The 17263-nt window shown below is 39.8% G+C and overlaps 2 protein-coding genes across 2 annotated transcripts in view; one reads left to right on the plus strand and one right to left on the minus strand.

The window, feature by feature from the left end:
• LOC127545921 (zinc finger protein OZF-like) overlaps nt 1–17263 on the minus strand; it is a 229384-nt gene that overhangs the window by 40099 nt on the left and 172022 nt on the right. The gene's annotated exons all lie outside the window — the stretch shown is intronic.
• Nucleotides 2896–9369, plus strand: LOC127545923 (zinc finger protein OZF-like). Its single transcript, XM_051973437.1, has 2 exons — nt 2896–3841; nt 7221–9369. The coding sequence occupies exons 1-2, from the start codon at nt 3805–3807 to the stop codon at nt 8807–8809; spliced, it is 1626 nt and encodes a 541-aa protein (XP_051829397.1). The 5' UTR covers nt 2896–3804; the 3' UTR covers nt 8810–9369.

Genomic DNA, 17263 nt, shown 5'->3' on the forward strand with positions numbered 1-17263 from the left:
TTTTTAACTTTTACTTATGAATTGAATGGTTAAAGGTGACCATTGTCAGCCTGGCAGTTTGTAGCCCTGGGTTTTGTTTTTTGTTTCTGGGTTTGGTGTTTCTGTGGGTGATCTGTGCATTTTTCCCATTGGAATTTCATTTTCTCTGTCCAGAATTTCCTTCATGTTTGGGTCCATTTGTTTAACCAGTTGGGTCTTTCTGGGGAACCTGTTGAATGAAATGAACTGTGAAAGCTGTCTCACAAGATGGAGACAGTGAGTAAGGGTCAGCTGTGGCCCAGGGCTTGGTTTCTTTCTCCAGAGATCATGTGGTTTACAGGGAGTGGGACCTTTGCTTTGTGAAACGAGGTTGGGGCCACCTTAGCATTGAACCTCCCATGTAAGGTAATTCAGTAATCCTAAAGATGTGGTTGGGTTGAAACTTTTCCTCATTTATGACTAGAATGGGATGTCATTTGTCCTGGCTAAACAGGGCAAAGATCCAGCCTATAGGAAGTGTTAGCCCAGGCCCCTACATAATTCTTGTCTGTTACCTGAGCCCTGCCTCTCCTTGCCTAACTGTTTGTGAGGAGGGAGATGCCCTTTCTCTGGAGATCATAATAAAATGCCTTTCTGCTTTTGCCTTGAGAAATCTCCTTCATTTATTGATTTATGTGAGCCAGAGGTCTTGTCCCACACATTGTCATCCTTGGAGTCTAAGTCCATGGGTAGGCTCTTTCCCTTCAGTACACTTTCCTTAAGCCAGGGGCAGATTTTCTTTGAATATTAATTGTAGATTACTTCACTTTCCCCAGGCTGTCCTTCACTTTTGTGTATTTTCCTCCTCTGCCTGTTCTCTTTTATTTTCTTTGGGAAGAGTAAGTTCTCTATCCCCTTCACTTGGTAATTAACTAAAAAAGCCACAGGTCCCAGAAGAATGGAAAGGGGTCTGGGTGGGAAGGAGGCCCTCAATTCAGAGAAAGAGTGGAGAGCTCAGCCACAAAAGTCCCAGAGCCAGTGAGTAATGAGGAGGTAATTGAGCTTTCTCCTTCAAAGCAGGTTGGGAGTGCATTAACTCCAATGCATATTGGTAAAGGGGGACTGTGGGATGCTTGTAAAGGAAAGAGGTTTGTAATAGCTTCTCTTGGGGGGGGGGGAGGTAAGGAATCAGAGATCAGTTATCCATCTGAATGGGATGGGGTGAGATCGCTCAAGAAATTGAGCAAAGCTCCTTCGACCTCAAAGCTAACACAGGCCCAAGTTTCTCCCATAGAATCCAGTGACTCACTGGAAAACCCCTCCACTCTCCCTTGCCAAATCAGGTATTGCCTAGTAAGGGGAGGTTTGAATTAATTGACTGCCTTTTGGCTTCTGGAGAGTTCTCTTAGACCTGAAGGCCAGCCAGTGGGATTAAAGGTCAGCAAGGTGGGTGGGGAATTTTTGTGCTGGGGCTCTATAACACCTACTCTCAAGTTTTGTATCCCAAATGGGGAGATATTCTTCTCAATAACATATAATAAACTTTCGTTTTGCTCCTAGAGATGGCTCTGGGTTGAGTTAGGTTGCTCTTCATCTTGTATCAGACAAGACCTACTTGTGGGAGATCCTCTGGTGGCTACCCTCCTTTGGGTCAGTCAGCAGGGGCACTCTGCCTTTTGGCGTTTTATTCCTTACTCCTCCCCCCCCCCCCCCCCGCCCCGTGTCACCTGTTATCTCCCCTAACTCCCACTGCCCCCAACTCCACTTCTCCTTACAGATAACTCACCCTTTCAGGATTAGCCCGCCAGCAGAGGGTGGGCCCGAACCTCATGGGGGGCTCCCTTTCTACTGGGTAATTATGAGTCCTACTGAGGACCTTGTCTTTCATGGGCTCCTCCTTTCATGGGTCTATTCCCCTCAATAAATCCTCCTTTTCCCAGAGAGAATGGCCGTGATGAATTCCTCACGTAGCTGAACCCCGATTTTTGTGCCTGCCATCCCTTGGTGACAAACCCCACATCATCAGTCACACACTATAAAATGCTTTTGGCAAAATTCAGTCAGACTCTTACTCACCCTGGTTCCAGGAGCTGACTTTGACACTCAGAAATGGTCTGACCTTTAAGCAGATCTCTTCTCTGCTTTGTTTCCTGCTGTAGATTAGGGGTTAGTGTTCCCCTAACCCCAATTCTGAAGTGTCTTTCAGCTCTACATCTCATGACTTTTGGTGCTTTAGGAGTGGGTGACATTCAGGGATGTGGCTGTGGACTTTACCCAGGAGGAGTGGAGCCTCTTGGACCCTCCTCAGAAGGAGCTGTACAAGGGGGTGATGCTGGAGAATGCCCGGAACCTGCTGTCCCTGGGTAAGGACATTTCCCCTACTAATTCTGAATCTGCAAAGAGCATATGGTCATTCCCTAAGGTGCAGGGTTTGGGGAGGCAGTATCAGTTACAAAGGAGAAACTGCTGGTCTGCAATAGGGTCTTCCTGTATGTCTTTACATTGGATGATAGGAGCACATCTCAGAGATTATTTTGGCCGACTATAACTGGATACAAATTCGTCTGCCAAAGCTCTGGAAATGGCTCAGGCAACGTTTCCTTACATGCCATTGCTCTTTGGGATGGTTCTAGCAATTGGAATATCTTTTTAAATAGGCACACATTTTAGCCCCAAGTACCTAATTGTCCCCAGTAAAGGAAGTTTGTCCATAATCTTCCTTCTTATTGCCCTCAAATTCTAGCACAAGTAGTGGGAAAGAAATGGGAGGGAAGCAGCATTTCCTTTGCCAGGTACTGTGCCGGATGCTTTCTGCGCAACACTGTGGCAACAATGTTGTTTAAAAACAACTTCAAGAAAATACATTGTTATTCTAAATAACCAAATTAATGAAAAATCACAAATGAGCAAAGATGCGATTTGCATCCAGAGGAAGAACTGATGAGTAGGAATACATAGAGCATAATTTGACATGTATGTGTATCTGCATGGTTGCATAGGTATACCATATATATTTCTGTACAATGGCAGACTTCTCTAGGGTGGGGGCAGGAAAGTGAAGGAAAAACATTTATAATTTTGTTGTTTATTTGAAAGGAACAGCAAGTTGTATGCTGCAGAATTACTGTTTGATGGTCAATGATCTTTTTCATTTTACTAAATTTGGATTTACTTGTTTGTAAATTAAAGGTAAAACAAAATATTATGTTCTTTTCATATATTCACCTTGCAAGTTAGTTATACTTGTTTGACAGTAGAGGAAACTGAGGCAAACTGTTTAATATACTTACCAAGCGGTGTACAGCTTATAACTATCCAAGTCTTCATTTAAGCTCAGGTACTCCTGCCTCTATGCCCCTGTGTCCCTCCACTGCCCTATTGGCTCCACATAATTTCTAGATAATGGAAACTCAGGAATGAGTCTGTCCTTCTCTGAAGAAGGGGTTTCAGGACTGAGGTCCCTCTTCATCTGGCCAAGGCCGCTCAGGCCCAAGAACCCTTTGTACCCAGGTATGGGGTTAGACGTTTCTGCCACAATGGAACCCAACAGGATAAGAGGTGGGGGAAGAGCATTTGCCTATTTCTCAGGACACCTTGTACAACAGCATGATGGGGCAAACCCTATCATGGGTTACTAGCATTACAAGCACTAGTGGGTGACCATAGACTCACATGTTTAAAGGGGATGAATCTCTAAATGGAGCAGTTCTGGATCCTCACCTCATTTCTTAAAGAGAACTAAATTTCAAGCTTCTCTCCTTCGTCCCTAACTGTTTTCCATGCCCAGGGCTTCCAATTCCCAGAGAAGATGTGATCTCTTATTTTGAGCAAAGGGAAGTACCCTGGATGCTGCACCCAGAAGGTCTGAGGAGCTGCCTTCCAGGTGAGTGAGGAGAAAGCAGGGACATGAGAGTTGTGCTTACAAGAGGCTTCTAGGAGCCACCATGAAGTAAAAGCTTGGTTAAGGGGAGGAAGAACAGCTTTGGAATATTTTCAGATATATTTTTTGTCAGTGGCTTTCTGGACTAGTCACTGAATCTCAATTTCCCATCTATAAACTGAATGGCTTGCACTCCGTGGCCTTGTGGGTCCCAACTCCCATTGATCATCTGTGATTTTATAAGAGTCATTGCTTGGGATCTGGGGCAGTGGAATTCTCCTGAAGGAGCCAAAAGGGCTCAGGCTGTCCGAGGTGAGCCATTTCTTAGGACTAACAGTCAGCAAACATTATGGGCCTGCTCCATGCTGAACCCTGGGCTAAGCACCAGGAACAGAAAGAGATGGAGGGATCATCTGCTCTCGTGGAGATCACAGACTGTGGGGCAGATAATCTATCAGCACTATGTAGAAATCCACTGTGGACCAGGAAAATTGTTTAAATTTAGTGCCTTATCTGGAATTGTGCCCAAAAAGTTATCAAATTGTGCATACCCTTTGATCCAGCAGTGTTTCTATTGGGCTTATATCCCAAAGAAATACTAAAGAAGGGAAAGGGACCTGTATGTGCCAAAATGTTTGTAGCAGCCCTGTTTGTAGTGGCTAGAAACTGGAAAATGAATGGATGCCCATCCATTGGAGAATGGCTGGGTAAATTGTGGTATATGAATGTTATGGAATTTTATTGTTCTGTAAGAAATGACCAGCAGGATGAATACAGAGAGGACTGGCGAGACTTACATGAACTGATGCTAAGTGAAATGAGCAGAACCAGGAGATCATTATACACTTCGACAACGATATTGTATGAGGACATATTTTGATGGAAGTGGATTTCTTTGACAAAGAGACCTAACTGAGTTTCAATTGATAAATGACGGACAGAAGCAGCTACACCCAAAGAAAGAACACTGGGAAATGGATGTGAACTATCTGCATTTTTGTTTTTCTTCCCGGGTTATTTTTACCTTCTAAATCCAATTCTCCCTGTGCAACAAGAGAACTGTTCGGTTCTGCAAACATATATTGTATCTAGGATATACTGCAACATATCTAACATATATAAAACTGCTTGCCATCTAGGGGAGGGGGTGGAGGGAGGGAGGGGAAAAATTGGAACAGAAACGAGTGCAAGGGATAATGTTGTAAAAAAATTACCCTGGCATGGATTCTGTCAATATAAAGTAATTATTAAATAAAATTAAAAAAAAATAAATTTAGTGCCTTAGGAGGTCACTAATTAGTGAGGATAACAGTGATTTAAAGAGAGCACAATTGGGGAGAAAATAGTCAAGATGAAATAAAACAGGGAGCATTTATATGGCACCTACTGTGCTTCATGCACTAGATAAATAATGGTCTCATTTTATCCTCATGAGAACCCTAGGACTTAGGTGCTAGTATTATCCTCATTTTAGAAATAAACTGAGGAAAACAGCAGTCCTGTAACTAGACTAGCAAGCTTCTAAGATGGGAAGAAAATCTGGTTCTTATTAATTCCAGGCCGTATGCACAATTTTTCCACTGTCCTCCCAGCTCTATTCTGATTCTGAAACTGATATGATGAAAATGGTCACACATGTGGAAAATAGAAGAATCAGACAAGCTGTCATGAAGAGATGGAATTTCACTTTTTAGAACTCTAATCAATTAAACTTTTTGCTAATTATTATTTAAAAGATTTATATTTCTTTTGGCTCATGACAAGTATTGCATTAATAATGTTCATAAATTCATTGAAAGGTCACTTGCAAGTATTGCTTTTTTTTCTATAGTAATGTTTAATAACGCAAAGCAACCATTAAAAGGATAGAATTTCACCAGATATTTTTCTGTTTTTTCTACCAATGGTAAAGTGGCTACATTATGACTGACCAACCCATGTTGCCAACCAATGCCTTTGAAAAACTGCCAGATAGAAGAAGAGCAACATAAACCGAGGATACGTTCAAATTAGCAAATGACCTTAGCATCTCAATGAGTGACATTTTAAGTACATTTTTTGCAGAATAGTTGTAGACGTCTATGATGATTTCATGATGTCTTCTACTGTGCATTGCTAATGACCATGGTTTTCAGGTAGCCTGCCCTCACTGTTGCAAGAATGGAAAGTCAGACAACATCTAGATTTGGTGGCTACTGATTTGATGAGATGTGATTACTTGGTAACCCAGGAATTAGAGAACTATTCTGGTGCAGTCAGAGACTGCCATTGGAGGTCTTTTTTTTACATCTGTGGCCATTTGTACACAAGTGGCCAACCTTTCTGGAATTTTAGAAGCAATTTAATGTCTTTTCTTTTCTTTTTTTTTTTTTTTTTTAGGCAATTGGGGTTAAGTGACTTGCCCAGGGTCACACAGCTAGACAGTGTCTGAGACCAGATTTGAACTCAGGTCCTCCTGAGCAATTTAATGTCAAGTTGAGAAACTGAAAGAATGTATTGCACTAGGAAGCCCTCAAAGTTTGATGTGATCATTGCATGATCTCATAAAGCTGTGTATTTCTGATCATGGTAGTTTGAAATCACTGCAGAAAGATAGTTGTTGAGGTAGATAGATGCACATCCATGTCCCAGAGGACATTTTACCACTTAAGGTGCCACTGACAAATTTTGGAGTTAAATCCCTTGGGGATTTTAAAAAATTTTGTTCATTAAAAGAATAAGTAGGGGAATATGATAATAATTGTTTAAAAAAGAATAATTAGTGGCTACATCAAAAAGAGGAATGGATCAGAACAAAATCATTTATGCCTTAGGTGAAATGTGAAAAATCAACACACCAAAACCAAGTGTTAGTATGGTGAACGTGACCTCAGATAATGTAATAGAAAAAAAAAATTGAAAGTGATCACAAAAGAGTTACAGGAAGTATTGACAATGGAGTTAACTTGTCAAATATTGTAGGGAGAGCATTTCCAATCACAGGATGCAAATTCCAGTCTCTGGTTGGGATTTGAATTAAAGTCACTCAAGCATTCCAAGGTGATGGCCTGAGCTGTGCACCCAGTGAGAATAAAGGCCCTTTCTTTGTTTCACAGATTTACTGTGAGGATCCGATATATTTGTGCATGAAGCTCATTAGAAATTCAATCATCCTTAGGATGTCTAATAATGGGATTTTTAAATGACTGATTCTGCCCTATTAGGATTTTGCTCTTTATCTGAGGAAATAGAAAATAATTAAATTTCTTTTCTACTAGTAGAGGGAAGGGGATATAAATGTGTGGGTCTGAGTGTGTCTCTGTGAGCACATGCCTGCATACATACATGTGTGCATGTATAATGTCTATATTTGTTTTATTCTTTGTTGTCTTTTTTTCCCCAGAAAAAGACATCAGACTTGAAACGAAGGAACATACTACCGAGCAAAACCTTTCAGTGGTAAAATCTCTCAAGCCAAGGTTCATCAGTGATGGTCCTGCTAACTTCACTTGGCAAGAGATCTGTGATGAACCTGAGAAAATTCACATTGGAGAAAAATCTTATGAAGATAAGCGAATTGGAAAGGCTTTCACAGAAAGTGCAGCTCTTACTAGACATTTACAGAGAATTTATACTGGAAAGAAACATTATGAATGTAACCAATGTGGAAAGGCTTTTACACAAAGGGGACCTCTTACAGCACATCAGAGAATCCATACTGGGGAGAAACCTTATAAATGTAACCAGTGTGGGAAGGCTTTTACACAAATGGGACCTCTTATAGCACATCAGAGAACACACACTGGGGAGAAACCTTATAAATGTAACCAGTGTGGAAAGGCTTTTACACAAAGGGGAGCTCTTACTGGACATCAGAGAATACACACTGGAGAGAACCCTTATAAATGTAATCAATGTGGAAAGACTTTCAAATATAAGCATAGTCTTCCTGTTCATCAGAGAATCCACAATGAAGACAAACCTTATAAATGTAATGAGTGTGGAAAGGCATTTAGACAAAAGGGAGCTCTTAATGTACATCAGAGAATCCACATTAGGGAGAAGCCTTATAAATGTAACCAATGTGGAAAGGCTTTTACAAATCAGAGAGCTCTTACTGTACACCAGAGGATCCACACCGGGGAGAAACCTTATAAATGTAACCAGTGTGCAAAGACTTTTAGGAAAAAAGATATTCTTATTGTACATCAGAGAATCCACACTGAAGAAAAACCATATGTATGTAACCAGTGTGGAAAGGTTTTTAGACAAAGGGGTGCTCTTACTGTGCATCAGAGAATCCATACTGGGGAGAAACCTTATGAATGTAACCAGTGTGGAAAGACTTTTACACAAAGGGGAACTCTTACAGGACATCAGAGAATCCACACTGGAGAGAACCACTTTGAGTGTAATCAATGTGGAAAGACTTTTGCACAAAAGGGAACTCTCACTGCCCATCAGAGAATCCACACTGGAGAGAAACCTTATGAATGTAACCAGTGTGGAAAGGCTTTTAGAGAAAAGAGAATTCTTATTGGACATCAGAGAATCCACACTGGAGAGAACCCCTTTGAATGTAATCAATGTGGAAAGACTTTTGCACAAAAGGGAACTCTTACTGTACATCAGAGAATCCACACTGGAGAGAAACCTTATGAATGTAACCAGTGTGGAAAGGCTTTTAGAGAAAAGAAATTTCTTATTGGACATCAGATAATCCACAATGGAGAGAACCCTTATGAATGTAATCAAGGTGGAAAGACTTTCAAATATAAGCAGAGTCTCCCTGTACACCAGAGAATTCACACTGAAGAGAAACCTTTTGAATGTAACCAGTGTGGAAAGGCTTTTAGAAAACAGGAAGCTCTCACTGTACATCAGAGGATCCACACTGGAGACAAACCTTATGAATATAACCAGTGTGGAAAGACTGTATATACAAATCTGATTGGTTTTTACCAGTTCTGTGATGAAATACAAAGACATTAAAATAAGGAAGAAAATGAATAAGGGACAGAATACTGGGAGAAGATGATGTGGCTGATACCTTCCATTCTTAATCTTGTCTTACTGTAACCCTGTAGGGAGAGTGAGAAAAGGAAAGGAAAAGTTGCCTTGGGATAGCATACAGCTTCTTGAGCACATTGGAGCCTTCCTTTTCATCTGGTCATCTATCTGAAAGACCTCCTGATGAAATGGGAAGATCCCTACTTTTGGAGTAAGAGGACATGGGCTAAAATTCTGGTTCTGTGGGTAAACTAATTTAACTTTAACGCTATATTCAGGTTAGGGTTCAGATCTCTTCCAGCTCTAAATCCTTTGAGAGGATCAAGAGGAGCTTGAAAATGAACCCTACCCTTCAATGCCACATTCCTGGGTCCTCAGGTTCAGATTAAGAATAATAATTCAGGTGACATCACTAAGCTTTCTTGGTGTGATTGGCAATTTGGAGATTCAGCAAGATATGGGAAATTCTCAAGCTAGAGCTTTGTTTAATGAAGAAACTTGTACATCATTCCTAAATAAATAAATCTGTGCAGCTCATGAAACAGATTTCTTGCTATATTCAGGCAATATGTGTGTGTGTGTGTGTGTGTGTGTGTGTGTGTTTTATTAAGATGCTTTAAAAATGAAAGGTTTCCATTCTGAGCTTTCAGCTTATATACATCAAATTGGTAGAGATGACCCCAAAAGCTGGGGTTATAAAATTAAAGACACAATAATATAATGAATGTAGCTATGAATTGGTCCAACTATTCTGAAAAGCTGTTTGGTATTAGAATTTATTGATAGTGGATCAAATGTTCAGACTTTGTGACACAGAGACTGCTACAAGGCTTAAACTCTGAGGGTTGAAGGGAAGCAAAGGTTGTACTACACCAAATAATTGTTGCAGTGGCTTTTTTTGTTGTACTTTTTAAAAAAAAATAGCAAAATAAAACGAAGGGGCAAAAAAGAAAACAAAATAGGTATTTTGTTGGAGAGTGTCTAAACAAAGTGTGGTGATGAACATATTTGAATGATTTGACATAGGAAGATAGGAAGAATTCAGAGAAACATGGGGATATGGAAATGAAGGGAGATGGATTGAAGTGAGCAAAAGCCAACATCAATGACTCCCTCAAATACCATTGATCTCTTCAATTTGAAATCCCTTGCAACCATGGAGATGAATGTCTGGGTCCATCTTGTAGATTTCTTGCCTATGTTTCACATAAATTCACAGAGGACACATCCAATATGATGGAGTCCTTATTTTCTCCTACCATCTGAAGGGCACTTGTTCTGGCTTATTCACCCATCAATGCTCTTCCTTGCCATGTGCCCACCTCATTTTCCCTTGTTCTACAATTCTTTCATGTGAAGTATGAGCAATGTCAGTTATCCCAACAGAGGACACCAAGAAATTTCAGAAAATGCTTTGATCAGCACATGGACTCCCTTGACAATTGGAGAGGCAACTGTCAAAGTTGATACCAACTAGACTACAAATTAGCTTATGAAATCTTTTAATTTTATGATCTCTTGGAAAATTGTGTTTAGAAAACACAATTCTGAGATCCTACAATCTTTTTCTCAATAGGTTTATACATTAGGCAGAAATGGGGGCCTTCACCAGTTGTTTGGGTCTATCTTTTGCTCCTGGACTGACTGAAGGTCAGAGTGAGGCTGGTGACTTTGCAGAGTTCTTCCTCACTTAAATCCAACTCACTTGCAAAGCAAGACATGAGCTTCTGATGGTGTCAGAGCTCTTTAAGAACAAAGATTTCAGAAAAACCTGGAAAGGCTTACAAGAATTGATGCTGGAATCACAAGAACATTGTGCACAGTAATAGCACTATTGTGGAGACAATCAGTTTTGATAGATTTTGTTATTCTAAGCAAAACAGTGATCTGAGACAATTCCAAAAGATCCATGTTGCAAAACGCTATCCAGAGGAAGAACTGTAGAGTCTGAATATGGAATGAACATACTATTTTCACTTTGATTTTTTTTTTCATTTTTTTCCTTTCACATTTATTTCCTCTTTTGTTCTGATTCCTCTTTCACAGTATGACTAATGTGGGAAATATGCTTAATGTGATTTCCATGTATAACCTATATTAAATTGCTTGTTTTCTTGGGCAGGGACAGGGAATAGGAAGAGGGTGAAAAATTTGGAACATAAATTTTACAAAAATGAGTGTTGAATATTATCTGTATTATCTGATTGTAAAAAAAAAAAAAGAAAATTAAGTGTGTGAAGGGTATACTAATGTGTGAAGAGTATACTAATACCAGCTTAAATGAGAAATGAGAAATGGCCAGCCCGCAGGCTTTGGGAAAGAATTTGTAAACCCCAATGAATACAGGCTCGAGGTTGTTGGCAAAAATGGGTTTATTCCATTTGGTATTGGCTGAGAAATAGACTAGTTTATCAGTTGAATAGGTTATGTTCAAAGGACAAAATTGCTAATAACTTTAATAATCTAGTGTTTGACAAATCCAAAGACCCCAGCTTTGGGATGAGTACTCCAAGAAAATTGGAAATTAGTATGGGAGAAACTAGGCATTGACCCACACTTAAAACCATACACCAAGATAAGGTCAAAATGGGTTCATGACCTAGGCATAAAGAATGAGATTATAAACAAATTGGAAGAGCATGGGATAGTTTACCTCTCAGACCTGTGGAAGAGGAAGGAATTTATGACCAAAGAAGCACTAGAGATCATTACTGATCACAAAATAGAAAATTCTGATTATATCAAAATGAAAAGTTTTTATTCAAACAAAACTAATGCAGACAAGATTAGAAGGGAAGCAATAAACTGGGAAAACATTTTTATAATCAAAGGTTCTGATAAAGACCTCATTTACAAAATATATAGAGAACTGACTCTAATTTATAAGAAATCAAGTCATTCTCCAATTGATAAATGATCAAAGGATATGAACAGACAATTCTCAGATGAAGAAATTGAAACTACTTCTAGCCATATGAAAAGATGCTCCAAGTCATTATTAATCAGAGAAATGCAAATTAAGACAACTCTAAGATACCACTACACACGTCAGATTGGCTAGAATGACAGGGAAAGATAATGCTGAATGTTGGAGGGGATGTGGGAAAACTAGGACACTGATACATTGTTGGTGGAATTGTGAATATATCCAGACATTCTGGAGAGTGATTTGGAACTATGCTTAAAAAATTATCAAACTGTGCATACCCTTTGATCCAGCAATGTTACTACTGGGCTTATATCCCAAAGAGATCTTAAAGAAGGGAAAGGGACCTGTATGTGCCAAAATGTTTGTGGCAGCCCTCTTTGTAGTGGCCAGAAACTGGAAATTGAGTGGATGCTCATCAATTGGAGAATGGCTGAATAAACTGTGGCATATGAATATTATGGAATATTATTGTTCTATAAGAAATGATCAGCAGGAGGATTTCAGAAAGGCCTGGAGAGACTTGCATGAACTGATGCTGAGTGAAATGAGCAGAACCAGGAGATCATTATACACTTCAACAACAATACTATATGATGATCAATTCTGATGGACATGGCTCTCTTCAACAATGAGATGAACCAAATCAATTCCAATAGAGCAGTAAAGAACTGAACCAGCTACACTCAGAGAAAGAACTCTGGGAAATGACTATGAACCACTACATAGAATTCCCAGTCGCTATATTTTTGTCTGCCTGCATTTGTGATTTCCTTCACAGGCTAATTGTACACTATTTCAAAGTCCGACTCTTTTTGTGCAGAAAAATAACTTTAGACATATATGCATATATTGTATTTAACTTATACTTTAACATATTTAATATGTGTTGGTCAACCTGCCATCTGGGGGATGGGGTGGGGGGAAGGAGGGAAAAAGTTGGAACAAAAGGATTTGCAACTGTCAATGCTGAAAAATTACCTATGCATATATCTTGTAAATAAAAAGGTATAATAATAATAATAAAGAAATTATATAAAAGCAAAAAAAAAAAAAAAGAATGGGCTTATTTACACTGAGAATTCCTCAGACCATGGACTCAGGCAGTCCATATTTAATGAGATGCAATTACAAGGGATCTAGCAATGAGAGACCTATCCTGGTGCACTAGGGGATGGCCACTGAAGAACTTTGAATGCCTGGGGCCATTTCCCTTGAATATGTAAAACCTTCCTAGAACTTTGGAAACAATTTGATGTCAAATTGAAAAAATGAAAGAATATGTTGGTTGCACTTACAAGCATTTAGACTTTGATTCACTGCATGCTTCCCAAAGCAGTGTATTCATAATCATGATACTTTGGAGTCACTGAGAAGGGCAGATATTAAGGTTAAAATATTGTCCCCAAAGGCCATTAGTGTGGCACAAATTTTCCCTATAAACATTTAGGGAGGATTCTCTAACTGCACATCTCATATTCTGAATTAATCCAGGTAGCCAACTTTGCTCAAGGAAGGAGTCCCATTGTCCCATTTTGAATCCAGCCCAGAGACTGCTGAGACTAAAGGTGGCTCACAGGTATAACTTCCACACAAACTCTTCAGATTTGTTTTTATAATTTTTATCATCAATGGTCAACCTATCATATGAAATAATTTCTTTATTAAAAATCAACACCCCCACCACCTTGGTACTGAGAAGTCTCTTAATCAGAATTGGACAATCTTCTTTTAGCAACATTTTCCCCAAATCTACTGAGATTGTTGTGAACTTTTACAAAGAAAAGCATTCAGGGCTCCTGTTAAATTCCACTTCTTTTCAGACAGGGAGAATTTAAGAGTTTTTTTTTGGTACTTTTCCCAAGCCCAAATGTATCATTATTTGTATTGTAACAAAACACTCTCAAATACTGGAGTTGCTAAACCTCACTCTTAAGTAGTTTAATTCATCATTTGGCATCGAGATCCAAAGAGTTTATTTGTAAAGATATACTTCCATTACCCTCTAGAAGTCATTTTTTAAATTAGTAATATTTCATATACAAGGGTTTCCCTCTCAGAAATCCCAAAACAAGAAATATAAGTGCTAGAGATTTTATGAAATAAAATTTTTGACTAATGACATCAATTCAGTTGAATATATCTCCTGAGCAGGGAGATCAGGAATAAGCATGGAGAGAAGCTTACAATTTAGTTCTCTTTAGGGAAAGGGCTGAGCATCCAGAGCAGCTCCATTTTGAGATTCACCTCATTATGTTCACACATGAGTCCATGTTCACCCGTTAGTATTTGTAATGGAAGTAATCCAAAATGGGGTGTACCACATTATCCTGTCATTCAACTTGTTCTGAGAAGGAGCCAAACCTTCCACTCCCCGACCTCATCCAGTTATATCCCATTCTGGCAGAAACTTATAATCTCACAAAAACTGCATAAAAAGGGTTATTGGACCAGAGAAGCCTTGAGCCTGATCAACAGGAAACTTAGAATAAGACAATCTGGTCTTGGGGCCCCTTCTCCATAGAAGGATGGACTAGATGTGTAGTTTCCATTATGTAGAAATTAGGCAAAGCTGGTCATGCAGTGGAGAGAGACCCGAGTGGATAGAGTCAGGTGTGCCTGAGTTTAAATCAAGCCTCAGAGAGTTCTTAGTTGTATGACCCTTGTAAGTCACTTAAACTGTGTATCTCAGTTTCTTCACCTCTCAAATGGGGATATCAGCTAATTTCAAAGATTACTGTGAGAATAGAGTTGTATTATTTAGTTTTATTTTTCATTTATGGAATAAAACAAGCATTTCCACAAACATTCAATAAAAAGGATGATTGCACATGAAATTCTAAATCTATTATGCACAACTTGCTATTCCTTTCAAATAGACAGGAAAACTAGGATGTGATTCTTTTTCCTTCCCTATGCTCAATGCCCCACTCTAGGAATTCCATTACACAGAAAAAAGTGTGTGTGTGTGTGTGTGTGTGTGTGTGTGTGTGTCTGTGTCTATGTGTGTATACGTATGTAGATCTGGAGTACAGAATGTGTTCTGGGAAGACCCTGACGTGAAGGCTTCCAAGCCCTTGACAGGGCTGCTTTCCATCTTTGGTGTCCATCTGATCCCCCACTTCTCACCTGCTGCTCCAAGGAGCTGGAGCATGCACAGCCCCCCCCCCCCCCCCCCCCCCCCCCCCCCCCCCGGCAAACGGTGGCCACATCCGACTAAACCAGGCTGAGGGCAAGCAAAGGGTCTCCAACCCTAGGGTGAGTTGTGGGGGAGGGGAATAACTTCCCCTGGTGGAAGGGGCAGAGGAGAACAATTCATTCCACCGGCCATGAAGGCTGATGTGGAGTCATCACCCATTACCCCGACTCTGGCCTGTCACTGGCTGGTGGTAAATGTCTTCAGAGGGAGGATGATGACATTGTGCAACTCTGCCTCCCTTAAATGCAGTTAGGCTTGAATCCAAAGCCATCACTACACACACACACACACACACACACACACTTTTGCTCTATCATTTCTTTCTCTGGATGCTGACAGTGTCTTTCTGCATTTATCCTTTTTAGTTAATCAAACAAACACAACCTGATTTTCAATTTCAGTATCCAAGCAATCACTGACTGTACAATTCCAACAAGTAACATTGTAAAAACCAAATGTTTCCTTGGTAACAGTTACAGGGTCTCTCCACATGAGCACATATTTCCCTCCCACAGGCTTTAGTGCAGAAGTGGTATTCAATTCTCGTGCATTTGTCCAAGAACACGGGACCAACTTGTTTTTCCATGTGCCAACTGCCAGCCCAGTTCTTGAGTGACCAGAATGAGTCTCATATGGAGGCTTATGAGGGGCCAGCCTGATGATGTAGACACACTGCTGCAATGCTCCCGAGCATTTGAGGGTGTCGTTATGACAGGGCGTCCCCTGTATGTCCAGCATGTGTCACATGATACCCCACCCCCCATGAGACAATCCTAGGCTGTGGTGGGTCCAGCCCATCTTTTGACCTCTGCTGTTTGTCCTGATTGTGTGTAACACAAACCCATATATATAGAAAGCATCTTGCTGGTGATCTTGAGGGCCCGTCTTCTCCTCCTGTTGGACAATTGCCTCTTTTTTTCTCTTCTGTTCTATGGACAACTTTGAGCTGTCTGGTGGGGATCCACTGGTGAAAGTTTAGTCCTGTAGAGATACAAGCATATCCTGGTCCCCAAATTAGAAGCCTATAGGATCCCCCCATCCTTCAGGATCCTTTTTCATTACTATGGTCTCATTTTTAGCGGGCCTTGAGGAAGCAAAGCTGTTATCTTTTATGGAATCTCTGTCCTTGTTTACCAGAGAGTATTTCATAACTGGACTTAAATCACTTGAACCACATTTTAAGTAATTTATTGTGTACATTGCTTTATGGAATAAAACAAGCATTTCCATAAATGAGAACAAAGAAGATACTTTGTGTAAGCAGATCTTGCACCATTTTGTTCCCTTCAAATATAGATCCCATCCATTCATATGAGAACGGATATGCAGAAAGTAAAAAGAATGGAATCTCATTAAAATCACCTTTGTCCCTCCCGAAATAATGAGAAGATAGGTCCTGCTTGAGTCTTTGTATATGCTATCACTATTCTCTGGATCACCTCATTTGCATAGTGGCTTTGCAAATTTGTCTTTTTTTGTGTGGAAAATATCCATTGCCACTGTTCATAGAACAGCAACTGGGTCAGAATTTTTGCTGCTCTTACTTCTCCTAACCCTAACAAAATGGTCCAGGTTTCCTGAGTAGCTATCAATCTAACCTCTCCTTGTCTATATTAATCCATATATTTCCTGTTTCTGCACCAGAAAAAGAAATGAACATGCATGTGGTGATTTACATTCAGTCCCCTTAATTCTTTTTCTGGATGCAGATGCCATTTTGTTCCAAAGTCTATTGGAATTGCTTTGGATCACTGAACCACTGATCAGAACCAAGCCTTTCCTAGCTGACCATTGCACATTCTTGCACAATGTATTTCTCGTTCTACTTGTTTTGCTCAGCATCAGTTTATGTAAATCTTTCCAGACCTTTCTATAAGGAGCTTGTTTATCATTTTTTATAAAACAATAATATCCCATTACCTTCATTTACCACAGCTTGTTTAGCCATTCCCCAACTGATGGACATCCACTCATTTTCCAATTCTTTGCTACCACAAAAAGAGCTATCACAAACATTTTTGTGCATGTGGATCCTTTTTCCTCCTCTACAATTTCTTTGGGGTACAGAATAATGGTACTGCTGAGTCAAAAGGTATACACAGTTTGATGCCCTTTGGGCATAGTTCCAAATTGCTCTCCAGAATGGTTGGATTATTTCCAAGTTCACCAACGATGCATTAGTAACCCAGTTCTCTAATACCCTCTCCAACATTTCTCATTATTTTTTCCTGTCATCTTAGCCAGTGTGAGAGTTGTGAGATGGTGCCACAGAGTTGTTTTAATTTGCATTTCTCTAATCATTTGTAATTTA

The sequence above is a fragment of the Antechinus flavipes genome, chromosome 1 (genome assembly GCF_016432865.1).
Source record: "Antechinus flavipes isolate AdamAnt ecotype Samford, QLD, Australia chromosome 1, AdamAnt_v2, whole genome shotgun sequence".
Taxonomy (NCBI): Eukaryota; Metazoa; Chordata; class Mammalia; order Dasyuromorphia; family Dasyuridae; genus Antechinus; species Antechinus flavipes.

Coding starts and splice junctions, on each gene's coding strand:
- LOC127545923 (XM_051973437.1), top strand. CDS start 3,805: ATGCTGCACCCAGAAGGTCTGAGGAGCTGCCTTCCAG. Junction 3,842..7,220: donor TCTGAGGAGCTGCCTTCCAG/GTGAGTGAGGAG, acceptor TTTTTTCCCCAG/AAAAAGACATCAGACTTGAA.